This window comes from Strix aluco, chromosome 3, assembly GCF_031877795.1.
Source record: "Strix aluco isolate bStrAlu1 chromosome 3, bStrAlu1.hap1, whole genome shotgun sequence".
Lineage (NCBI taxonomy): Eukaryota > Metazoa > Chordata > Aves > Strigiformes > Strigidae > Strix > Strix aluco.
Window position 1 is genome coordinate 72311263 of NC_133933.1, and position 26939 is coordinate 72338201.

General features: G+C 44.0%; 1 protein-coding gene across 3 annotated transcripts in view; it reads left to right on the forward strand.

Annotated features, from left to right (window-relative positions):
• Positions 1–13539: 13539 nt before the first annotated feature.
• Positions 13540–26939, forward strand: part of MTCL3 (MTCL family member 3) — a 45930-nt gene continuing 32530 nt past the window's right edge. For all 3 annotated transcript variants that reach the window (XM_074819166.1, XM_074819164.1, XM_074819165.1), the window contains exons 1-5: positions 13540–13615; positions 13939–14068; positions 16324–17348; positions 17690–17914; positions 21376–21534. In XM_074819166.1, coding sequence (XP_074675267.1) covers positions 16398–17348; positions 17690–17914; positions 21376–21534 — 1335 coding nt within the window. In that variant the 5' untranslated portion in view covers positions 13540–13615; positions 13939–14068; positions 16324–16397. The remainder of the gene's footprint in view (positions 13616–13938; positions 14069–16323; positions 17349–17689; positions 17915–21375; positions 21535–26939) is intronic.

The window sequence follows — 26939 nt, forward strand, 5'->3', positions numbered from 1 at the left end:
TTGTTTTCCAATATAACCTGCCTCCATCTTCTGCCTTCCTGCACCATCACTCAGGTCATGCTCTGTGGTCTTACTCACAGTGGATGGCAGACCATGGGAAACCATCCAGCAGAAGAGGCTGGGGAGCTATGATCTAAATTTTTTCCGCTGTTCAGGTGGTGAAGGGAGCTGCTGTGCTGCTCCCTATGAATAAAGGTTGCCTTTCCCAGAGAGTGATGAGACCTGTTAGAGATGACTGGGAGTGTCAGTGAGACAGGTATAAGAAAGCCTTACATTATAGCCTGGATTTAAATGAAAGACCAGGGGTAATTTTTTTTGCCTCAACATAGAACTCGCTACAGGCTAATTTACACATACTAAAATAGTATGCAGTTAAGCACAACCAATCTTCAGATCTTAAAATCTTGAAATCTTAAGATTTTAAGAAGGAGGCAGAAGAAAAAGCCCCTCCAGAACAGTGAATATAAACAGCCAGGCTTTACAGAAGGTAGGTTTCTGAAGTCTGTGACTTCCTCCTGGATTTCTGTTGCATTTTCTTCTAATTAATCTAATTAAAAAAAACTCAGCCTTGGAGCCAGAAGATTTGGATTCCTCTTCTGATTCTCTGACTTTGAACAAGTAATTAAAAAGTAAAGTATTTATAGTTTATTTTTTCAAATCTGCGTGAGTACATTGGGCTCTGATCCTGGGCTTTTACTATCCTTATACTAAAATTGCCCACCAAAATATTTGGCTTAACCTCATCTGCAAAAAAACTTGCAGTAAGATACTTGATATTCTTGTTCCTCAATTGTGTATGCTAACAGCGGGGGCATAACACAACTTCTAACCCAATGCTCTATTTTTTATTTTTTTCTTAGATGTCACAGGCTGACAGCTGGAAATAAGTAATTTACCTCACATTTTCCTTTGGAATCAACACTGGTGCCAGGTAATCTGAATGAGTAAGGGTGGTGAAACTGCAGGCTCCTGTAAATTTGTATACGACCACTAGATGATGCTATATAACTTTTCAATCTCTCTATAACTTTCACACATAACTGAAAAAAAAAAATTTAAAAGTCAAAAGACTGGAATAGAACTCGGCTTCAATACACTGACAAATATGCACATAAGCCAAATCTTAGCACTTAAGTAAAAAAATCTACATTCCTCTCCCAGTCAGCAATTGTTGACAGATGGATGCAACAAGACCGTACATCTGATTTTAGGGCTCCTTGTTCCAGACCAAAAATATTGTGGCAATGTGCTACAGAATTATTTTAAACAAACCTTTCACAGTAAAGGTGCTTTCAAAAACCGGTATAAAAGTAACTTTGCTCATCAGTTTTTATACTGGATCAGGTGTCAGATCTTTTCCTGGAGTCAGGATAATGCCTTAAACGGGCAAAAACATCATAAGCTGTACTTGGACTAAGACAACTTGGTTCTGATCCAGATGAAACTTGTCCTACCAGGTAATGCATTAGTGTACAGAAAAAGGCTGTGGTTGAAAAAAGGCTTTGGAGTCATTATGACTTCTCCTAGTTTTCCTATAAGAAATAGCTCCTCTGTTCTCTATGACCCTTGTATGTGTGGTCTTCTATACATTTCGCATCTCTGTGTCACTGTTCAAACACTAACCAACCAGTGAATCTGAGTCTCATGATGGATAGTTACAGATACAGACAAGTCCTTGCCCACATATTCATGAGTTTTTCGTCATTTTCAGAAATACTGAAGGGCAGAATCTGAAATTTTGCTGTCTGGGAAGCAGGTTGGCAGCTGCTCTTGCCCCGGGGAGGTATTGATCTATGTGGTTTCCAGAACTCCCTGGTCAGGGGACACTGTCTATGCACTAATGCGCTCACCAGGCAGTCATGGATAAAACTCTGCTGTCACAGATGTACTCATTTCACATCATTGGTGCAGGTCACAATTATCTGAATGGCTTGAATCAGACTGATTGAAAGGGTAATTGATCAGGGCACAAGGGCCTGAGTTAGGCTTTAAGCTTGCTTGAAGAATTAGTTTGGTCCTTTGCCAAAGCTTTGGTAGTGATTACAAGATGTAGCTTTAGAAGGTTCTTCAGCAAGGGCTGCAAAACACTTCCAAAAGGTGAGTTGTCTGGCTAAATCTAATTGCTTTTCTTCTTTTTGGTCATTCTTTTTGGGGTGTTGCAGTGGTGAAAAGAAATCTCATACTTTTGTAAAGTCTTATGGACTTTCCAAACCACTACTCAGAGACAAACTCTATCCATTAGATGGATGCACAAAAAATTCCCAATTTTCAGGAATGTGACTGAGCCAAGTTGTATAAACCACTGATTAAGTAATAAAGGTCTTAATGGATAAAATAACCTGTTCCTTCATACATATTTAGTCAATCTGCTCATTTGCTTAAGGTTGAAATGTACAAATACCCTTGGATTATGTTTTTTGCTTGGCACAGTTTACCCATTGCATGCAACACGTCAAGGTTAGGAGCATCCCTACACCTGCCTGTCACATGCTATTCCTAGACTGGCCTACTCCATCCTACTCCTGCTCCCCTTCCTCAAAGGAAAGCCAGGGAGGAATCTGCTTCTGACAACTCGCACTGCTCCTGTTTCATGTTGCCCCTATGTGACAGAGGTGAGAGACAACATCTCCTTAGTATCTCCTGCTTCCCATCCTGTTTCTATCCCAGCCTGGAACAGAGGGAGATTCAGGAAGAATTCAGATCCTAAATTACCCCAAGAACTGAGGGGGCACACATGGAGCAGTGAAGATCTGTGTTGGGCTTTGCCTCCCCCCTGACAGGCTTGCCCTGGGTCTGGCTGGCTCTGGCTCATCATTGCTACTGTGGTCTTGCTTTGTAAGGTTTGCTCACCAAGATACATGGAGAACTGGGTGACTATGCTTAGTTTTCAATTTGGCAAAGAAAAGAGAGATGGTGCTAAATAACAACCATGTGTCCTTTGTTCCTAGATGACTATGTCATCTGACAGATGTCTTGAGTCTTCTGTTGCTGTATCAAAAAAAACCCCACCCATGTAGTAATACTATTAATTGCAGCATAAAGTTAATAAAAACATTCATTATCACCACTGATATTTTACAGTCAAATGACAGAAGGTGTTTCCACTACCTAGTCATTAAGACATTGAAATATCTATCTGCATTTTTCTGTTGCTTTATATGTGGGAAAACAGTTGTGCTTGCCTTTTGCATATGATAAAAGTTTTATGGCATTTCACTAATTCAAGACCTAGTAATCATAGTGTTCACTTAATTCTGATCTAAAATCAAGAAAGAGACAAAATGCAGCAAGTATTTGTAGTGTCTTAGAAAATATATAAATTAGTGAACACATCCTATAATGAATAAGGGGGAGAAAAGGGTACAGCAATTCCACCTGTACGCAACTTACCCATCTCTTCTAAGATGTCCTCTCTGACCATATTTATACCCTGTTCTTCTTGCAGCTCCTTTTCATTTAATGTCTGTGTTGAAGAACAGAAGACATGAAAATGCATATGAAAAACATAAGATGCAGGGTTGGGTTTGGTAATCCTCCACTGTTGGACAGAATCCGATTATGATTCCTGTTGTGGGACGATTTGCATGGCCCTTGCCTGCAGGGCCTCAGAAGTGTCATGGTCCTGCCTGCAAAGGTGTGTGGCTCCTCAGTGTCCCAAGAGGCACAGAGCAGACTGTGGCAAGATTAGTCAGTAGAGCATGGAAAAAAAGGAGCATACCTGGTTAAAATCTCCCAGAAGACTTCTGCAAAAATGGGTGGGTTTCAGGGAAATCATTGAGTAGACTGAGCAAAGCGTCACTGAGAAATCCTGTTCAAGTCAATCACCACCGTAGCAAAGATGTATGTTCTCAGATAAGACACAGCAGAGCAGCTGTGCAGGCTGAAGAGAAGGAAGAGAGATCTGTAGTGGTAAGAGTTTAGCATACTTGAATTTTAGCATTATCAGAACTAGAGCACAGGGTTTTATAATGTTCTGCTAGAGCCTGAGCGCAACTTTGGTCCCTGCCAAGTGAGTATGATTGCAAGTATGATGGTAAGAGTGTAACCAGGGAACAGAAGCTGTTACCTCTTTCATACGAACTAGAGAAGTTCTGACTTAACGACACTCATTCTCAGCAAGGCTTTTCTATCTGTTGTGTATTAAGCTCATGCCCTCATCAAGAATATTTTAATATACAACTGAACTTTTGTACTTACTGTGGTAGGAAATGAGGCTTCCCTGCACTCAGGCCCATTGTCTTCTGTTTCATTGGTATTACTTCAACAACAGTATACATCAAACACCTGTCTTACAGTTTCCTCTATATGCTTCCAAGTGCTTTATGGAGAGATCAACATCCTCCTTTATGCATGTGGGGAAACTATTTGATTTTTCCGGTACGCCGAGGATGCTAGCAGGAGCCTTCCTTACTCTGGGAAGCTGTAAAATGAGACCGCTTCACAGCTCCTCAATTTCACATCTTTGCAGGAGCACAACATTTTTTTGGGGTACAAGTCTTTGTTGCACTATACAGACAATACCCAATGTGCAATTCAATCTAACTAACTGCTTTATTATAGTTATGAAATTCTCACATACTGCCTAGAAAATTGGGCTGAAAGGCTATAAAAATAAACAAAATCAAATAAGGTTCAAACTTCAGCACTCAGACTCCCAATGGCTCACAAAACATCCTGTAATGAGGGAGAACATCACCACAAGAGTCGCTGAACAAACCACTTATTCTTGCTGAAAGGGATATTCTGGGCTCAAAAAAAGTTTTCACATGTGTCTTTTTGTGGGCTTTAATGGTAGTGAAGCCTTCAGTACTGGACTTTTCAGTATTTTAAGCTATTAAAAGTATGGTAAACAAAAAGAAAGCTGGAATTGTGCTTTGACTCAGACATTTTTAAAATTATTATGGTTTAACGGAAAGTGCATGCAAATGAAAAGTGGGTAGAAATGCCTTTTTTTTTCCCTCAAAAAACTGAACTCAATCCTCTTTGAGAGAAGGGACTTAACTTCCCTGCATTAATCTGTTTTTCATAGCTTGTTCCAGGATTAGATCTGAAGGGGAAGCGGGGAAGAGATGGCAGCGAATATTATCATGACTTTAGGAGACTGTGACACTGAAGGTCACGTGGTACACAGCCAGCATCACACAGGAGATCGGAGTGCACTGCTCTGCTCTGGGCCTGAGCCTCAACAGCCCCAGCTGAGCACATAGATCCTTCGTTTCCAGTAGCTACAGTACTTTCTTTCAAAAGAAAAGCTTCATTATAAAACTGGCAACATCTAATTTATTGCTTTAAGCGACTTTTATTTTGCTTATATTATTTTCTGTCATACAAAAATTTTTACATGCAAGGACATCAAAGACAACTGCTGTTTTAATAAAGTCCATTCCTAAAATCTCTTTGTAGTACAATTCATTATCATGATTCACAGAATTTCTCAGGTTATATGAAGTATTTCAAGTCAACAGTACATTCTCTTTTTCTAATCATAGCAGAAATAATCAATGATTTGAAAAGATGCATTTGTTTTATAGCAGTTTATTTAGTAAAGCTTCTAAATTAAATCTGTCAGTGCTCAAATCACTGTGAACAATCCTGTCAGCTTAGAGGAGGCATTGAGTAAAATGGCCAAGGAATCTTAACGTTTGGGGCCGGCCATTTTAATGACAATGTGAGATTTGCTATTGACCTCAGTGGAGTCAAAATTTAGTCCCAGAAGATTTTAAGATTTTAATCCCTGTAATATGAGGTTTTGTTCCTTCTTATACATGCCTCTTCCACAACTGCAGGACAACTTGAAGCATGGGAAAAGAGGGTGAGTTTGGAAAGAGAGGATCACAGCTCTTTTGAGCAAGTATGGATTTACAGCAGGGTGAGTTTATGTGCCTTCCTTTGACTTTCTCCCTCAGTAATGAATGAAACCTGTGGCATATCCTCTCCTGTATATATATTTCATTAATAACTGATTAGTTAGGCCAAACACAAACACTTGTGTTTATTGCTGACTTTGCTGGGATAGATACCAGGTTAACCCCACACTCAGAGGAGAGGGAGAGAAAAGATTCACTCAGCAACACCCTTTCCAACCCAAAGGCATTACCTTAAGCTTAAGGGTACCCTTTAATTATGGTCTCTAGTGCCTCAGATCAATAAAGGATTATCTCAGATCTGTCCTGCAGAATTCTGATTTTCCATAGGCAGCAGCATCAGCTGTCCAGGGCTTACGATTTGCTATGTCAATGCGACCCAGAGCCTTGTCGCCAGACTCCAATGTCACCTGCCTTGCCCTTACTCCACAAAGCCTGATTGTTATTTCGCTTGTACGAGTTACACCAGAGTAGATGTGCTGTGCTGAATAACATTACTCCACTGGGACTCCAAACAAGATCAGGCTATCAGCACCTTGTCTCTGCTGTGCTTCTGAGAGGTGCAAAGCATGCAGGAGGGAGTTAGGCTGGAGAAGCCCAGCATCCCCCTGGAGCTTGCCCTGCAGGAACGAGATCTCTCCTATTTCCATTCTCTGATCCTCCAAGACTACCATAAAGGCTACAAACGTAACACATCAACTCTGATTTCCCAGGCTCCTCCTTGGAAATGCTCCTTCCTCTCCTACACCTCCTCTCCCTGCCCCCCACCAGCACCGTGGCATTGAAGAGGGGCTGCTTGATGGGGTGAGGTGCGGGTGAAGTCACCATAGAAACGGGGACTCTGGCCTCATTCGCACACTGAGCTGCTCCCCGGCAGCCCAGAGAGAGCACAGAAGCTGTTGTAGGTATAATCACAGCTGATCGACACTGCCTGTCCTTCAAAACCTTACAAAGCAATATCATCAGCATAGACAAGGAAGGGTATTTCGGGCAAATCATTTGCTCAATTGTTCTTCTCATATGTAGCCCCTGAACCAAAAGCCATGAAATGAACCTGTTATATGTAGTTCTCAAAACACCTACAGAGCTTTTTCTGTGCACATGTACCAGGTGGAAAACCTGATATCCTGATTTTACTATTTTGATGTGTGCCAGAAGTCCTCTAATTTCTCCAACAGCACTAGGGCATTATGTAAGCAGCTTGGATATGATCCAGGATGAAGACAACAGCATAACAGGCGTGATAGAAAGCCCAACAAATTGGTGAACAAAGGATCAGATTCATTATTGATTTATTAATTTTCAGCTTGCATAAGTACGATGATTTTTCCCTAGCCTCTGCAAGTGTAAATTACAAATAAAATGTCAACTTATCCTATTCAAAATCCATAAAGTCATAGGAATGAAAAAACTTATTTTCAAAATTACTTATGCTGAGCTCTCACAGGCATTTAGGAGAATAAAGAACAGCGATAAATTTGCCAGCATTTTCAAAAGTTCCTAGTCCAAGTGTTATCTCTGAAAATGTCATTAAGCTCACAAGCGACTTAGATATGTACAAGAACCCAGTGATCCTGAAATACGAGTTATAGTGAATAATTACCAAAGAGGCTAAAAACAAAATTAAAAGACAGATTATCAGTGAGAAGATGACAATAAGGTAGAAAGCAATTCAGGAGGCACCACAGGTGGAAAGGCAACCAATTGTCTAACACCAGCTCTTGGAAAATCTGGTTTGAATTTTGCATCTGGAAGCTTATGTGTATGGTAATGTGATGCCACCTGGAAGTCAGAGTAGCAAGATACAATTCCAGCCTAAACAAATATACACCTCCATAAGTTATCAAAACAAGCATTCCAAATTAACAAGGAAGAAAAAAAAATAAATTAACATTAAATGAGTAATAAATAAAAAAAATAAAACACTCAAGCTTCTCAACTAACAAGACTCAGACTGTTTCATCACCTGTTTCCTCACTTTAGCCCCTGCCTTTTCAAGGTAAGGGCGTAAGTCTCCTAGCAGCCAAAGAGATTAGGCACTTCAGCGTGCAATTTAAAGTTGTGCAGCTTCATTTTACACTTGCCTGACTGATGCAATGACCAATTGCTGGGCTGTAATGGATTAACAAAGAAAAATCACCTACTGTGGAGACCTCTGGGAAGGACTTTGTCTCATTAGTCACCAGGTGTATGAGACTTGGGATGACCCTGCTCCCCCCAAACGTTCTTTAGGCACAGAGAAAGGAGTCTGTAAGCCCATATGGATGCAGGCTCTGTTGTTGCCATTTCCTTTAAGCTGTGGTGGAGCACAATGGGGTAAGAACCTCTGCAACCTTCTTAAGTAGGTCATGATCAGGACTTTAAAGATCAAGATGAGCAATAAAACCTTCATACTGACCAAGGGCCACCACTCAGTGAGCTGCACAGGTTGTGGCATAGCCTCCCTTGTGGGAGGAAGCAGACAGACCCTGGACTACAGCCTGTTCATGACTAACTTCTTTTAAGATCATCCATTTAATGCTAGAGAAGAGCTCTGAGGTAACGTGTAATCGTTGCCCTTTTTATATTTGAAATCTCTGCCTGGAAATGGCTGTTTGAACATATTGGTACTGTGTTAGTGCCCAAACAGGGATATTGTTTTTCTTCAGCAGCCAGCGAACATGTTATGTAAAATGCAATGAGACAGGGTACAAGACTGATTAATCTCGAGAAATTCTGTATTTTGGCTTTCATTCCTATGATCTTAACTATAACATTTTCTGTACTGTTGCTCTCCTGTTAGCCTCATTAAGTAATCAATGAGCTTTAGATGCTAATGCAATATATAGACTATGCAGATATATGCATGCATGACAGGATTTATGCAAGTTTGGTATAATCCTATCCTCTGAATATGAAAAAGTAGAGTGGCAGCAAACACAGTGATGCAGAGAGACTTTTTTCAGTGTAAATAATGTCTTAAGGTCCAAATTCATAATTTTATTTTTTTAAAAATCATTCTAGTAACATGAGGTATAGCAAGTCCAGAAGAGACAGAGAGAGACTGGTAGAGGTCGTGTTTTCATTAGAGATGGTTGAAGCAACACTGGACTGTTTCAGGGCATGATCAGTTCTGTCATTATTCTGAACAATAGGTAGAACTGATTGCTGTAGAAATAAAAATAGGAGTATAAAACTTCCTGAAGCCTTCAGAAAGGCTGAATGAAATGTTTGGTAGCAAAAATAAAACTAAGCCTTTATTTTATAGCTATAAGAATTGAGTTCTAATAAGCAACAGACCTAATTTCACCTGGTTTTATTCTCCATTGACCAAAGACGTGTCTAATTTTCATTACAATTTGAATTTTTTGTGCCTTCTCACCCCTTGTGAGGCTGAGAAACCATCCAGGCTTTGGAACGCAAAGGTTAAACCAAGACAGGTATGTCACAGTGCAAGACATACAGGCTTCCCTGACTGGGATATAGGAGATCCCTTACAGATATGAAGGCTGAAGCTGTTTCCTTTACATAGTGGTGAAAAGTAGTGTAAACTACTTCCCCCATTGGGATGAATTGTCAGGGATGGTGCATATGGTATCACTGTCCCTTTGGTGGGGCATCTGTCCCCTTGGTGGGTCCTGTGGGTATGAGGACGTGAATGAACAGAAGGTGCAGCCTCAATGTGCCATGCTGTAGCTGTCTCTGGCTGAGGAGTAGACGTTAAAAGAGCATGAGGAGGAAAAAGGAGAGAGACATGACAGCCAGGACCACCATGATTTTATATAATGATCTGATCAAATGTGTGTGCCAAAATATGCCTGTTTTAACCATTTGGTGCTGTTAGCATGTTTCTATTTGATGAGTGGTATGAACTTAAAACATTATCTATTTCTTAGCTTTGCTTTTTCACCCAAATGTTATTCCTCTTTAACATAAACTCTTTTCTTTTTGAAATATCATGATTTGGTGCTGTGCATTCTGCTACACAGTACATCTGGAAAGCTCTTCCATTTCTAAGCAAATAAGAAAGGAGAACAGTTATAAAGTTTTCACTGGTTATTCTCGAATTACTGCTTGGTACAATAGACATCAGGGCCATTTAGTCAATATATTAGAAATGGGTGACTTAAAGTCTCAAACTTTCAATTTTCTATGGAGAGAGAAAAAGGGCTCTGGTCTGGTGTATAATTAGTCGTGTCCGGCACATCTCCTTGGGCAGGGAGATAAGCTGTAGCCTGTGCCAGCTGGGGCATTGCCAGTACCATGAACAAGCACAGCACGCTCCAGCAGCTCCTCGTTCTGCCCCAGCATAACCCAGCATATTCCCAAAAGGGCAGAGAAGGTGAGTAAGCGATGTGGCTGAAGTACAGCAAGTGCGTGCCACCCAGGCATACTCCTGGAAAAGCGTCCTCTCCAGCCCGCTTCTGAAATCTGTTATTAAAGAGCTTTCTACTGAAAGCTAGGAGGTCGTGCTTGGGTCATGCTTTGAGGGTGTTATGTAAAGGGATTCTCATCTTGACTTAGGAAAAGAAACCTATATGACTTAAACTGAAACTCTGCTTGGAGGAGAAATTCTTCCTCTCTCTTCCTCTCCTTCTCTTTCAGTCTGGTGTCCTTTCGTCTCTTGCACAAGTACATACAACTAAACGCAATTGTAGGCTGAATAAAAAAATATGTCTGTGTGAGCAAGCAATAATGGGGAATAGAAAACAAGGTATTCGCAGCTCTAATTCAAGTTAAAATACTTTTAGCTATTGAAGGCAAAAAAGTATTGAAAAAGTCGGAAGTATGCTCTACCAGGGTGCAGTGGGTTACCAATGCTCTGCATGACAAGGAATCTAAGGAGCAAGAATGAAAAAGGAATTAAGAAAATAAAGGAAGGTGGGAAAGAGAGGCAAAACTAGAGGATAATACTAACAGGATAAAAATTTTCGTATGGAGCCAGATCAAAGATCTTTTAGCTTATTGATAGTTATCTGACTATGGTCAATAGCGAATGTTAGAAGTGAACACAAAAACGCATACTGATATCTCTCCCAGACAATTTCCCAGCTCAAAAAACTGATCAGTGGAGAGGTTTTTTTGAACTACGTGTTTTGCCTTTGTTGTCCCCAACTGATTTTTCTTCCATGACTTTGTTCAATCACTTTTTACACTCATATAGACCCTTATATTCACAACACCCTGTGGCAGGGAATTGAATGGTTTAACCACAGGACCGTTTTCTTTTATGTTTTTTTTGGAATCTATCCCATGCTTATTTCTTTCATTCACATTTACTTCTTCAAACTACTTGTATGGGAAGAATCTGTGAGTGAGAGTGAACCTTTTACCCTTGTTTACCTTCCTTACTAAAGGCTGTAGGGATCTGCATCATATTTCTCCTCAGTCACCCCACTTCCAGCCTGAAAACTCCTGCCATACCTAGTCACTCCTTGAGCAGGGCCACTTCAAACCCTGGCCGCTCCTCTCTGTACCTCACTCCCTTCCACCATGACTGGTTTGAGATGGGGAACCAGAACTGCTGTAGGTAACCAAAATCTGTCTGTACCATTGAATTATACTGGGGCAATAATGATGTTTTCTGGCTTGTTCTCCACTTCTCCTTAAATAATTTCTAATATTTGATTTCCATTTTTTTGCCTGCCACTGGCATTTGAGCCAATGTATTTATACAACTGTTCAGCATCATGTCAGTGTTTCATTCCTGAAAGGTAAGAGTCAGCTGAGAGCCCCTTGTTTTCTATATGAAGTTAAGACCTTTCTTTCTGTGTATTATTTTCATCCACAGTTTTTTAGAGACTATACAATAAAATCTGATCATAAATGGAACTTTTACTGTATTAACTTTTCTGTATACGTGTCTTCATACTGGACTTATTCTAGGGTAGACATAGTTATTGTACCTATTATATCATGACCTGACCTTCTGGTGATGTAAAATACATACAGAGATCTAGCAGCAAATTTTCTAATGGAAATACAGCTTTTATTAGCAAAAGAGTGCTTTAGCTTGTGTAGATTAAACCCATTCCTCTCAGAGAGTACATGATATGAGTAGAAGCATTTTCATGCCCATGTCAATTTTTATAACTGTGTCAGCACTGAAGTTTTAGCCAGAATAGAAATTTTGAGAATAAAGTCAACAATCCCAAATGACACTGAGAGGTGGGCAGATTTTTCTACTATAAGATTGATCTCTACTATCAGACACATGGCCTGACAATATGAGTGAAGATAATCCGACGGCCTGGTTTTCATTTGGACACTACTGTGAGAAAATAAGGATCTGTATCTTTCCAAAAGCACAATAAAACTTGTAGGTGGTATGAGATGTCATCACATCCCATTTTTGTTTTACTGTGGAAAGTCCATCCAGGGATCTCATCCACTGAGGGAGCAGAAAGGATGTTAATTGCTGTCCAGTTCTTAAAGGCAGGAACTGCTGTGCTTGTCCTTCTGGAGGATATTGTGTAGATGAGATGTTATGTTATTGTGGTGACCCCATCACTGTTATTCTGTAATCTATCCAACACTTTCATAGGAATATTTCTCAGCTCTAACTCCAGAAATATTTTGTATTTTCATTCCTCATGTTTTCAACAAATTACTATGTTTAGTTGGTATGACTACAGTTAATATTTATGAGTTTCAAAGGCCTAACAAATCATTAGATATTATGGATTTTAAAAGTAGCTTTTTATCATTCCAGTATTTTTCTTCTTCAGCATAAATGTTCCATTTCCTATTTTCTGATTGTCCTCAAGTCATCACATCTATATATATCCAGTTCATGCAGTCCCTGGGCTCAAGGCTGGAGGACATGCATCTGCATGGGGGGGGGGGGGGGGGAAGCACCTTTCCACATCCCAGAATATGCTGTTTCAGATGTGTTGAGTCCTGCTTGTCATATCAACAGCAGTAGAGAGGACTGTGGGGCAGGGGCAGATGGAAAGGGGGCAGCTGGTCTCCCCTGAGCTTGCCCTCCCCCAAGGTCTGCGCAAAGGCTTCACAGATACGTATATATATGTACATACAACATATAAACCCATGCAGATGTATGCATATTTTATATGTCTGTTCACATGTGTGTATGCGCACACATTTATGTATATAGGTATGTACACTGTATTTGTGTATATATACATGTATTTTGTATAGAGATGTATGTATAGATGTATGCATGTATGTATATGCTGGTACACCTCTGGGCACGAAATCCTCTGTTAATTATCCCTCGGGAGGGACTTCCAGCCCCGAAAGGCAGTCTCCCCCCGGCGGGGGCTGAGGCAGAGCCCTGCCAGCTGCTCCGCCGAGCCTGTCCTTGCCGGGTGTTAGAGACGCCGACACGCAGACACAGGTGGGTGCAGGACACTCCCACACGGCCATCAGATGGAAATACTCCCTCCTCGGGGGCAGGGGAAGGGAAAGGAAAGAAAGCCCTTTTCTCTGCTTTTCTTTGTCTGTAATTGGGGAAGAGTTCAAGCGCGAAGTCTTAAGATCCCTCTAAGGTGCTTCAGAGCAAAGGTAAATTCACCTCATGATAAAACCCAGGTGACACAGATGACCGCCTCGGGGGTCTGCCCGCGACAGGACTAAACGGTCAGCGCCCCGCTCGCCCCTGTATTCGCGCGAATAAATCAAAGGAGGGGATGATCCTGAGTGGAGCGCCTTGCCTTTGTTTCTGCCCCCCGGGCTGCTGTCGGAGGGCCGCGGCCCGGACACGCCGCGCTCCCGGCGCCGACGAAGGCAGCGAACAAAGGAAAATCCCGGTACCGTCCTGCTGTAACGGGGTGTGCCGGCGCCCGGCGACCCTGCCTCGTCCGAGCAGGCTCCCCCGACGAGGGCACTAAATAATTGATCAGGATCGATTGCCGGGATGCAGTGGGAAGGGAGACCGGGCGCATCCCTTGCGAGCAGCCTGCTCCTTCCCCCCATTCGTGCTGTAATCCTCTGCCACCATGTGCAGATGGATAAGGGGACGCAACTCAGCCTTCAGGCCTGGGCGGGGTTCTTGCCGTTTAATCTTTTCTTTTCTCTTCCCTCCGCTGCTCTCCTCCCTCCCCCCCCCCCCCCCCCCCTTGCCGTCTCCCAGGCCCAGTGAGGTCAGCTCATGAATATTGCTTCATTTTCCTGAGAGGCTCTGGCAGCGCCGGGTACCTCGTGTGCGGGTGCCCGTCTCTCTGTGCATGCATTTCGCCAGCCCGGCAGCAGACAAAGTGGTGGTGAGTAATGCGGCTGCTTTAGATCCGAGCCTTTTGGGTTTGGGTGGTTGTTTTTTTTTTTCACCCGCCAAAAAGGGAATATTACTCGGGGTTCAGATGTAACAAACCCGCCAGGTATAAAGGGGACCGGCGAAAATCCTCCCGCGCCTTTAGAGCCCGGACAAAAGGCAGAAGCGCTCCCAAACCTTTAAGCCGAGGTTGCGAATTAGGATCTGGGAGAGGGAGAGGCGGGCGCCCGGCGAGGGGAAGGGGGGCCGGGGCCGGGGGAAGCCCTGCCTGAACCCCCGGGCGGGGGAGATCCTCACGCCGGCGGGTGGAGCCACCGGACCTCTCCCTTTTGTTGCTGCCGTTTATTTATGCTTTTTTTTCCGCCTGGACAGCTGTTCCCGACAGGAAAACCTGCGGAGACGCCACGTCCTGGCGCCACGTGGGTTTGCCTCTGGGGAGGAGGTTGTGTGGCAGAGTTTTGGGAGGCCGGAGGTTTCGGACTTGGGCTCAAACGTGGAGAAGGAAAAAAAAAAAAAAAAAAAAAAGATTAAAAAAAATCGGCCAAATCGGCCAACTGAACCGTAGGCGGTAGCCGGCCCTGGAATCGGGGGATGCAGGGTGCGGGTTGGGTTCCCCGCAGATCGCGGCTGAGCCCGATGACTTTGCTGCAGTGCAACTTCCCAAAAAGATCCAGGTATAGTGTAGGGTTCCCGATTATTATTTTAAATATTCTTCAAAATTAATTGAAGAGTAGGCAAAAGGCAGAGTAATGAGTAGGATACGGCATCTAAGCTGAGTCCTGGCTTTCTGCAGTTCCTTTAGGTTTGGGTATCAGAAGTGACATTTTGTACCTGTATAGCTCTGAAGAACAGTAACGTGGGAATTCTGTTTGTGATGGTTAATAGAGATGAGAAGCAACTCTTTCCTAAAGTGTCGTGATACAAGTGTAAGCTTTCATAGGTTTACACTCCTATCCTCCCTTTTTACTAATTAATGCCTGGGAAGTTTCTGCCAAATTGTGCTCTTTTGAGCATTAATTTCCAGCATATTGGTTAAAATCAGGGTGATAATGACAGTGCATTTGAGAGGAAACCCTGTGCTCCTGCCAGCGAGAGCAGAGCAAACACAGTCTCATTGTCTAGTATGTTGCAGGGAGTAAACCAATTGTCAGGGTACGGTGTAATGCCTACACTGACTTTGCTCGGTTGTGTTCCTTTCTTTATTCCCTGTTCTAGTAGGGAATGGTTAAGCCGCGTTCTAGGAGGGAATTGTTAGGCCATGTTAGGGGTGCCGTCGTTTCTACTTTTGCCCACGTTTTCCCTTTAAGGACAGTTGAATAAAGGCTATGTGAAAATAGTTTGTGGATCGTAGCCATTGTTTTCAGAATATATTAGGGAACATTAGCAGGATGATAGGGCTTTTAACAGTTCTTTTTAATAACCTGTTGTGGCCATGAAAACTCTAGTTTTGTCACTGTGGGGGAAAATTGCCGTGTGAGCGCCCTTCGGCAAATACCACATAACATCTCGCACGGGGTGCGGGATCATTCCCTGCTTCCTCTGCTTTGAAAATCTGCTGGAGCGATGATGGCTCAGCTCTATGACAGCGTCACCAGTAACAAACCTGAATCAGTCTTCAGTCCTGACAATGTCTCTGGAAAACAGACTGGGACAAATCCGGGTTTAGAAGCTGATTGACGGGCCCCTTCCCTTTATGGCCCTCGATTCCCGAGTTTTGGAGGCCTAACCTTGTCCTGGGAGAGTCCCTATCGAAGCCGAAGGGGAATCTGCTGCTGCTCCGCCGTGTGCCGCCCTTTGTACAGCAGCCGTTCCCCACCCGGCTGTGACAGACACCTGCAGAGGCCTTTGAGGAGGCAGACGGGTGCAGAGCAACCCGGCCTGGTGCCCGGCGGGGCAGCGAGGATGAGGGAAGGTTGTGCGTGGATGGAAATCCAGCCGTGCTGTGGCACCCCGCAGGGGGAGGGCTCCGGCATCGCGGGGGGGAAACCGCCCCTAGGTGCAAGCGGAGCGGGAACGGATCTCGGCCTCCGCCGTGCCGTGTGGACTCGCTCCGGCCCGACGCTGGGCTTCAGCCTCGGCCGGCTCGTCGCCAGCCGCCGCCCTGTCCGCGAGGCCGGGCCCGGGGCCGGACCGGGCGCGGCGGCGGCAGGGAGCGGGCAGGCTGGTCGGAGAGCCCGTCTCCCCGCCGCCCGCGGGCTGTCCTCCCCGACCCCACCCCGACCGTCTTCTCCGCTTCTCCTCCCCCAGCTCTCGGGGCGGCGGCGGCGGCGGAGGCGGAGGACGCCGCCGGTGATGGACGCCTCCCCGAGATAGCCGCCGCCATGAGCCAGCCGCCTGGAGGGGGCGCCGCCGCCGAGCCTCGCCTCCATCCCGAGGGCAGCAGCGGCAGGAAGCAGCCGCGAGCCTCCTCCCCGGCCAGGGCCCGCGACAACCCCCCGCGCCCGCCGCCCGCCGCCGCCGCCGCCGCTGCCTCCCGCGCCCCGGCCGCCGCTGCCAAGGCCTCCTCGGCGCGGCCGTCGCCGGGCCAGGCCCCCAGAGCCGCCCGCGGCCGCGCCGCCGACAGGCCGCCGCGCGGCGCGGGGCCGCCGGGAGCTGTCCAGCCCGGCGCCGGTGCTGAACCGCCGCCCCTCGCCGCCGCCGGGAAAGCCGCCGCCGAGGAGCCGCCGCCGCGCGCCGCCGAGCCCGCCGCGCCCCGCGCCGCCGAGGAGGCGCCCCCTGCCGGAGGCGGCGGCGGCGGCGGAGGGGAGCGGGAGCGGGAGCGGGAGCGGGAGGGGGCGGGGGCGCCGCAGCCGCCGCCGCCGCCCAAGCAGTGGCGGGGGAAAGCGGGGCGGTCTCCGCTGAAGGGCGCGGGGGAGGCGGCCTCGGCGCCTCCATCTTCCTCGGGCGCGGGGAAGGGCCGCGGGGCGGCGGGCGGCGGCGGCGGGTACTGGAAGGAGGGATGCCTGCAAAGTGAGCTCATCCAGTTCCACCTCAGGAAGGGGCTGGCGGCGGCCGCCCAGATGCAAACCAAGGGCAGCAACCACAGCGGCAGCGGCAGCGCTTCCTCCGCCTCCTCCTCCGCCTCCGCGGCCGCCGCCCCGGCCGAGCCTCCCCCGGCCGCCTCCTCCTCCTCGCCCTCTGCCATGGCGGCGGCCGGGGCGGAGGGGCTGCGGCAGGGCGAGGCGGGCGGCGGCGGCAGGAGCGGCGCCCCCGAGGGCGCCCTGAGCCCGCAGCTGCAGGAGGAGATGCAGGAAGAGATGGAGAAGCTGCGGGAGGAGAACGAGAGCCTCAAGGTGAGGGGCCGGGGCGGCGGTGGCGGGGGTGGGGGTGGGGCGGGGGTTGGGGGGGGCACGGGGGCCGGGCGGCCTCCCCACCCCCGCGGCGGGAGGGGGCTTCCCCGCCGCCCTCTCCTCCGGCACTGGCGCTGGGGGCAGAGCGAAGATGGCCCTGTCGTGGGGCGTGCGGGCAGCGGCACTTCCCCGCTTCCTTGCGGTGCTTTTGATGAGCCGGGCTGCCTTTGGCTGGTGTCCCTGCGGGCAGGAGCTCCATTTTGGCTGCCTTCCTCTGTACGTGCTGACATTTGTGCTTTTGACCCACCTGTTGCGTCCCCGTCCCCTTCTCACCCCGGTGCCAGAACGAGATAGATGAGCTGAGGACAGAGATGGACGAGATGAGGGACAGTTTCTTCGAGGAGGACGCATGTCAGCTTCAAGAAATGCGCCACGAACTGGAGCGAGCCAACAAGAACTGCCGGATCCTTCAGTACCGGCTGCGCAAGGCCGAGCGCAAGAGGCTCCGCTACGCCCAGACCGGCGAGATCGATGGTGAGCTCTTGCGCAGCATGGAGCAAGACCTCAAGGTATGGACCTTAGCAGGTGTCAAGGGCTGGGAGCGCCTCAGATGGAGACGCGACCGTGCTCTTGGTTCTCATGACTCGGGCATTTCCATCCGTTCTGCAGTGCACTGTGCACCCAGTGCAGCTCGTAGGATAGCAATGGCCAACCTTACCTTGGTAATAGATGCCCTTCAGTACACAGGTAGGATATTTTCAGTCCAATCATTTTTTGTAAAGTTGATGCGCAACAAGTGACTCAAATACAAATTAGGATCTGGAGGTTTTGGGTCTTTTATGATGAACGCAAAAACATACCCTACAACTGCAAAATTAAACCAACCTGACTGAACAGTCCCATTGACTTTGAGGTGATTACGATACTCTTCAGTAAAGATTTCAGAGGACTGACAGATTAAATACTTGCAGACTCACAACACGAAACCCTGACTCCGTTGGTGTCAGTGGAAGAACTGCTGTTATCTTCAGTGAAGCCAGGATTTTCCACATCCACCTGAAACCATACATACAACCCACCACATTTCAGTGTGTAATCAACTGTATTTCATCCATAACATCTGGATGAACCACAGCCCATTGTTGAGGAAAGGTTTCAGCCCTTGTTTAAAGATTGCCGTTGGTAAAATATCCATTATCTCCATTGGTCTAATTGGCCCAAAAAAACCCATCTAGATTGGTCCAATTACAGAAAAAAAAAACCCTTCCTTGTGCTAGTTGGAAGTTGTTTAATTTCTGCTTCCATCCACTAGACTTTGTTAAGGCTCCTACTGAATCATGGCTCCTAAACTTTTTTCAGTTGACTGGTCTCCTGCCATTTCTCATGGAAGTACAGAACTCTGTATATCAGCTGTGAGCTTATTGACCACACCACTGCTAGGACTCTAGTTACCTATGGCTCGTTGGATTCTTCGGACTGCAGTTGAAAATGCTAATTTAATACATGATCAGGAACAAGGTCATTTTTAAACTTCCTTCTGATAAGTATAATGGATTGAAGGTCTGCTATTCCCAGGCTTGGTTTACAGACTTGGAACATCTTTTCTGAAAATTTTCCAGTTTGTCATCATTCTTATTAAAATGTAGAAACCAGTCCAAGACACGCTCCAGTAATTTTCTCACTAATGCTGTCTAAAATGCTAGTATCCTTCTCTCTATTTCTATTTGATATTCCTTTTCTGTACCTATTCAAATCCCAGATTTGCTGTTGTGTCTGTGAAAGTTCTACAAGTACAGGTGTCCATGTGGCTCTTGACAAAAGAGTCTTCCTGGTCAGAAGCAAAACAATCCCTTTGCCAGGGGAATTTCTGATGGAAACAAGGATTATTTTGCACACTCAGGATGATGCTTAGGTGAACAGTTGAGACACGCACCTTTGCAGGCAGAGTTTGAACGTGAGCCTTCGTGTCCCAAGTGAATACTGTGATTCCAGCTTATAGAGTTGATTTCTTTGCTGGCTCAATGTTATTTTGTATTAGCAAGTCATCCATGTGCAGGGCCTGGGAGGGAAATGGTGAGGGCACCTCTGGTGAGGTGCTCGCCTGCAATATAGGAGATAGCTCCTAAGGCCTTAGGTTAAGCTGGACAAAGGGCTCACTTTAATTAGGATTTCTCCCATGTCTTTCCCAATAACCACACAACTGACTCTTTGGAAAGGAACAGTGTTTCTGCAGAGTATTCCCACAGATCAGTTCTGCTTTGGAGTAGGGGTGAACGTCTAATGCCAAATTTCTGCCTAATTGAATTCTGGGTGCTGGCTAACTGTAATTGTAACTCACATGCAGTTCTCTGTAGTGTTCCCAAGTCCTCTTTGAAGAATTTCTATCCAAAATAACATTGTTCATTTTTTACGGGTAATATATTAGGGGACTTAATCCTTCAGAGATACAGTTTGCATATAGCTGTATTAAAATGCATCTTGCATAAGTGAGTCCCATTTTCCGTGTAATCTAGAATGCTCTGTAGAATTTCCCTGCATTAATTGCTACTCCACCAAATTTTGTGTCGAAAAATCACTACCAGTAATGATTTTGTTATTTGGTTGCATTTCCTGATCCAGACTATATCTATGGTCTGAAGACAGGTTCTGGTAAGATGCTGTTAAAAATGTCCCCCATGATTTTCCATTTACTTTGGTTGGACAACCAGATGAGCAGTTTAATATTGAGTGTAGGAAAAGACATCAAGCTATAGCCCTGTGGTGTGATTCTCAGCTCATCCTGCAGTCTCTTTGGAGTATGGTTATAATTGAAATTCGCCTCCACTCGCTCTTTCTGTTGGGCATTATGTGTCTTGAGTGCGTGTGCAGTGGGGGAGGTTACTGAATGATCTTGTGCTACACTGCAGTGTTGTATCTGTAATTCACACACACTGGGTTTCTTGTCAGGGGAAGCTGAGTCACTAGCTGCTGCTGTTTTCTGATAGATCAGATCCTTCTAGACTGTTTGCTTAAAATTATTATTTTTTTCTTTAGAGTTTTAGTATGTTAAAGAGAGTTCTTTGACATACGAACATAAAGATCGTTATAGTGAAAGCCATAAAGGATAGCTCTCTGAGCTCCCCTAGCTAATGCTAAGAAGGATTAATTATACTTTCCAATGTTCTAAAAAAAGCAGGAAATTAGGCTTTTCAAACTCCATGTCTAAATCACCATCATAACAGTGATTAGTTTATATTTCAATATTTTTGGTGCATGATTATAGTTTCCGGTGTTTTCACAAAATACAATGCAAGTGACTTGAATGGCAAAATTCTCATTACTTTACAAGAAGAGGAATTAGGTCTTGACATGTGCCTTTTAACTCTCTTTCTGTGAAAATGCATTAACCCCCCCCTACAAAAATCTTAGTGTTTATTTTTATTTAAAATACTGGACGTCATTTGGGTGAACACAAGGTCAGTAAAAATGTCATTTGTTCATATTTTACTCTTTAAATGAACCAATAGTAGTAAATGCCAGATATTTAGATTAACTGCCCAAGAAGGAGATTGAAACTAGCAGTGTCAAAATAAAGATGTGTCTGTTTGTGGTCCTATACAAGGCACAGTTAGGGAAGGCCTGGAGAAGGTAGGCTGCTTTTAGATGCTTCTGCATGTTAAATATTTGGAGGGCATATGCCGTAGTGCATTGAAAAACATAAGCTAGCAGTGGTTGAGAGAAAATAGATGCTGCACTGTCTCCAGGAATAATGAAGGTCCTGTTTCACCGTTGACCTTACAGAACCTTAGAAGGAGTGTCTAATGTGGTTTCCAGTGAAGTCCATAGGAATAGTGTACCATTTTTTGGAAGGAACTGGCTTGAATTTGGAATCATTTAGAATTCTATCTGTGGATGTCCTTGTCTGCATGTTTCCTTACATACCACTTCCATCAAAACATCCAAAATTAACCTCTAAATGGTTGCTTAGTCAGTAAGCACTGCATCAGGAATTCTTTTTTTTTGATGTCTTTTGAAATACCGTTTCATTTAGGTTGCAAAAGATGTATCGGTGAGACTTCATCATGAATTAGAAAATGTGGAAGAAAAACGTACTGTAACAGAAGATGAAAATGAAAAATTAAGACAGCAGCTTATAGAAGTTGAAATTGCCAAACAAGCACTACAGAATGAACTGGAAAAAATGAAAGAGGTTAGTGTTGCTATTTACTTCTACACAAAGTATTTGAAGTTCTCAAATTCTTATTGCTGGCTCTCTTCCTATAACTTGTTTTGGGGGCACAAAATGTGGCAGGCAAAAGTTGAAAGTTGCAGAGTCCTGAAGTACAGCTTGGTGATTGGGAAGCTGAGAACAAACTAAAATATTCAGTGTTTCCTAGGCAAAACAGAAACCAAACTGTGGCTTTGGTTTTCCTATGCAAGGAGGGAAGTGTGAAACTTACGGTAACAGAGTCCAGAGGCTTTGAGACATTGTACTTACGTTAAGATACATGTAGGAAGAGTGCTGAATGGAGTCAGGCATCTAACTCTGCAGATGACGTTCCCCGCATGTTTTTACAAAGACCAGTATTTTTCCCTGGCTAACTACCACTAGGGACTACCAGGCACACTGAGACCAGGGATCTAGCTAGCCACCTCCCCATCTTGTTCAGTCATGCTCTTTGGGGTATTGGGAAGTGAGGGACTCTACTTGGCCTTTCAGTCTAAGCATAACTTTACATTAGATCTAATTCATCTTCAAAATGACTCCATTCGCCATTATACAGATGCAAGACACCGTGCCATTAAGTAAGCAGAAAATTGTATTACAGCAGTAATAGCCTGGCAGTCAGAGATAACAAAGCATGTAGTAAAAAGAGAAACTGTTGACTAAGAATGACTTCTCAGAACAGATTTTAGAAATAGGTCTCCATTTCAGTGTTTAAAATTCAATGAATGCCACTGATTTTCACTTTTAGTAATATTCCCCAGCAGGAATGCCAATGTCTACTTTGATCTTGTATGAAGCAGAAAACATGTATTTCAGTTGTTAAGAAAGGCAGGAAATTTTCAGTTGTATGATAAGTTACAGAACTGTTAGGAACTGCAAGTGCTTACTTTAAGTGGTTTTAGTATTAAAAATATTCATATGCTTTCTTTACAGGAACTGAATTTCAAACATGTTAGTAGAGGATAAACAGGTGGTTTTTTCCACCTTCTACTGCTTTTCCAGATAATTGCAGATTTGAAAAGGGCATGAAATCTGAGCCTTATTCAGCTTCCCTCTCCTCTGCCTGAGACTTTCTTCTCTGTTTTCACTCTGGTTTTTGCCATCAAATCCAAGTCAGTTTCCAGGACCATCTTCTTTATGGGAGCATGATCCTTCTGTCTGTAATTATCCTTACAACTTGTTGCTAAGCTTGGCTTTACTCCAAATTGTTCATTATTCTTGTCCATTCAGATTCAACTTTCTTGTAGATTTCCATGTCTGGATCCTTTCCTCCTGCCCTCTGATATAGTTTGTACCACTGCAAACTTCTTTTGCCTTGCTGCTTCTTATGTGTCTTCAGATTACAATGAAGTGTAGTGGCCATTTAATAGCTTATGTTCTTTGGGAGCTGTGTACCTGCAGGAAATTAACCCAATAAATAGGCTCTGTCTCTGTCATCAGTAGTCACTTTCTCCTTGTCCTGATTCTTCCCTCTGGCCCACTGTGCTGAGCTATGGTTCCATTGCTCTCATACTGCTCTCCACTTCTTTCTTTGGCTTAGGTGTTTTCTTGTTCATATTTGTTGTTTGAACAATATGAACAAAGACAGCCTCTTTCTGTCTTTGCTCTTGGTATCAATGGAAGGATACTGGAGACTCCAGAAGATAGTGTCATGTTTAAGCTAGGGGCTCTGAAGCTGAAACAGTTGGATGATTCCCACTGGCACAGAATGGGGACACTGAGTCAGAATGGAAAAATGCAGTAAGATGCAGAGTAGAGGTGGAGTGGACAGAGTCAGAAATACATCCTTATACTGAACTGGAGAGGAGAACTGCTATGCCCAGTCATTATATGCGTCATCATAATTAGGCAGGAGTTTTCATTTATGTATTTCAAATGGGTTGCTGAGTCCCTTTCAGTCGGAGAAGGCTGCTTTTCAAGCTGGGGCTTTCAGCACAGCATGGGGGAAGTTGGAGGATGGTTGAGGAGGTGCAAGTGAGAGAAAAGCATGTTTGAAGTGAAGCCAAATTATTATGCACTTTGCAGGCATGCCATGACTTGGAGGACCAGAATACTAATTCTTACAGATTTGAAATTTAGAATCTGTGAAGAAGCTATGAAAATGTTAACATGAAACAACCGTGGAAACAACTCAAAGCAGTCTGAAGTGCATTAGAATTTTTTTCTGTGACAAATACCTTTTCTTCTCTGGCAATCAAAGTTTTCATGCATCTTAAATGTCATTGTCAGATAGTCATAATGTTAATTTTCTGTTTCCTTGTGAGTTATTTCCTCTAGTTTCATGGGTTTAAAACCCTTTCTCATTTCAGTACAGCCATTGTAACCAATGGAACCTCTTGCTTAAGGAAGTTCTACTTAGCATAAATAGAAATGCAGAGTCAAGACCTTTTGTCTGGATTGTGATCTTCACTTTATTGAGTTTAGAATTAATGGGAGAGTTAATGTCCAAAGACAATGAAGCTTTTTTTTTTTTTTTCACAGCATAACAGTGCTCAGGGTATGTAATGACTGATTTCTGTACTTTTATGTCATCAAATGTACTGCAAAAACACACACCTTTCCATTCTTCTTAAAATCTATTTATGTGTAACTGCCATGGGAAATTTGTTCTTTTATAATGAACAATGTGAGATAGCAGAGAATGGTTAAAAGACTTAATAGAAAATATTGGAGGCAGAAGAATAATTTTTTGTTAGGTAGTCTCTAGAGCAGGACCAAAGCCAAAGTTCTCTCTGTGTAGATTCTATATTGTTCTAAAAAAAAGGTAGATTTGACTGGAAACATGTATAAAAGATAAATGTTAGCAGATGTGTTTTTGTAGAGACAAATGTAGAGCTCTCCGATGAACATTTGGGTGAATATAGACTGGTGAATGTATTTGTCCATTAAAGTAGAAAGTTGCTGTTTGCTTTCTTGGTTTGGAAATTCATTTTGAAATGAATAATTATGATATATTCCATGACAAATAGAAGTTGTTGTTGATAGCAGCAGAAGTTTGCAAGCGTCCATGATTTGGAAGGTCAGCAAAGCATACGTTTTCTATCAGCTACTTTTACTTTCAGCCCCCCAATGTGCAGCTATTTCATTTAGTGTTATTCCTGCATACATCCACACAGAAACACAAGATTTTTAATCTGCATTGTCAGCTCTTGGAATTTATTTGTAGTAACTGCTGCTGATTTCTTCTTTATTATTTGTTATTATTCATTGTAATGCTTTTTGGGAAGCTGAAAACAAAGTAGAGAAATAGTTTCCTAAAAGAAAGAGAAACCAACTGTAGCTAGATGTAATTTTTTCAGTTATAAAAAAAATTTTAATGAGTTGTTCATTAATTAATTAATGTTCATTAATTTCTTGGTAAGTTTGTTAAAGCCTAGCTAACTCTTGTAGAGCTTTTAACAATCATGGTATGAACTAAGAATTCATTCATTTGCTATAGCTATGGAGGAAGTGTCCAGTTAGCCATGCTTTAGGTGGTTTGTTATGAGAGAAATGAAGCAGCAGGCAGATCTTAGATGTAGTGGACACTGGGCTTTAAAAATCCTCATTGAAATGCAGATACGGATTTGCAAGAGGCATAGTGTTTTTCAGAGACATATGTCTTTCTGGATAGAAATAGAAGCTCTGCTAGTGCTCCAAGCTGGGCAGGTGCAAGACAGCACAGTTCTTACAGCCACATTAGGGTGATGTTGTCAAGCTACCATTTTCTTCTTCTAAGCATAGGTTTTTAGCTCAGATACAGAGCTTGCGATAACCATAGCTACATGGCATGTGAACCAGAGATGTCTTTTGTCCCTTCAGTTCAGACTTCAGGCAGAGGAATTTATGCCTCCCTACATGGGTCTGTGTTTTGCTGGAGTGGTGCCTGTCTTGTCAGTCAGCCTGTTTTGTACGCTGTGTGGAAATGGAAGAAGGCAGCAGGGTCTGGAGAACTGGGCACTGAAGCTGGGAGGAGGAATCTGAATTCTGTTCCTGGTTTTGATACTAACCTGCTGTGGGATCACAGGAAAGTAATTACACTTTTCTGCTTGCTCTTGCAACCTTTGCCTGCCCTGTTTATGCACAGATTAGCTCCCTATACATTCTGACTGCTCAGGCTGCACAGAAATCAGGAGGGTAGCTGGAAATTTCACAACAAAAGCTGCTGTAAAAAACCCAAAGAACCAAACAATCCCTGCCCCCCCCCCCCCAACAAATAAACAAAAAACTGGAGAGCTGTGAGAAGAACTGGTAAAGCATGATCTTGTCCCAGTCCCCTTGATCACCAATATCAGCTTGCCCACTATGGCTGTTTGATAAAAATCCAGTGTCTCTCCTTTCTCACAGCCCTTTCTGTCTCTAAGCCCCTTCTCCTGCCATTTAACCACAACCACTTATTTCCAGTCTTTCTCCTATGACTCACATAGTCTCAGATTGTCCGGGTTCTCTCTCTAAGTCCTGATCCTGTGTATGTTTTTTCTTTTTTTTTTTTTTTTTTGGTGTGTCTTGTAGTAGTGGTTGTTTTGCTGTCTTCTGGTTCTTAAGTCCCAGTCTTGTCCTTCCCCCTCCCATTCCCTCCTTCCCTGCATCCTTCAACTCTTCATGAGTGTCTAATCTCTTCTCTGGATTTCAAGTCTTTTCCAGTCCATTTTCCTCTTATTCTACTCTGTGTATATTATCCCCATTTCTTAGTTACAGCTTCTCTCTTCTGTGAAATTTGTCCTTTTCCCTGGTTCTTCCACCTCCTCATACAAATCTGTCAGCTTCCTTGGTTTGTTCTGTTCCTTTCCTTGTTTCCAAGCCTTAGCTCTTCACTTTTACATCTGGACTGAGAGCAGTGGAGGATCACTCACTGTGCTAGGAAACAGCAAGTATATCACTGTGAGCACTGTAGAAAAGGTTTCTGGTTCTAACACCTTGCCTCAGCTTTATCTAGACCCACATGGAACAACTATTGCAGGTCTAGTTAGGCTTTGCATTCTGTAGTTTGTAAATATAGAACTTTCAGCAGTTTAAACTCCCAAGAAATAATTACCTAGTAATGTATAGGAATGGAAGATTTCTGCAAGGTTTGGCCACTCATGATTTGGATGAATTAGGAAAGTATGAGGTATATATCATATACAGACACAAAAATGTTCCAGAGCACAGGCATACTGGAACTTCTCAAAAGGACAGTTGCTAGAATAATTTGAGTAAACCAGGATATTCTCTTCCTGGAAAGAGCTGAATAATTTTGCTGAAATTTTCCAAAATATTAACAATGTTGATAACTTATCCTGAGACAGATGTTTGGCCTGGAACTCTGCAGCATCTAAAATGTGGTGAGGTTGAAAGAAACTGGAAACAAGTCTCATAATAGCTGGTGGTTTGCAGCATTTCCAGTAGGCAAGACAACCACATCCAAC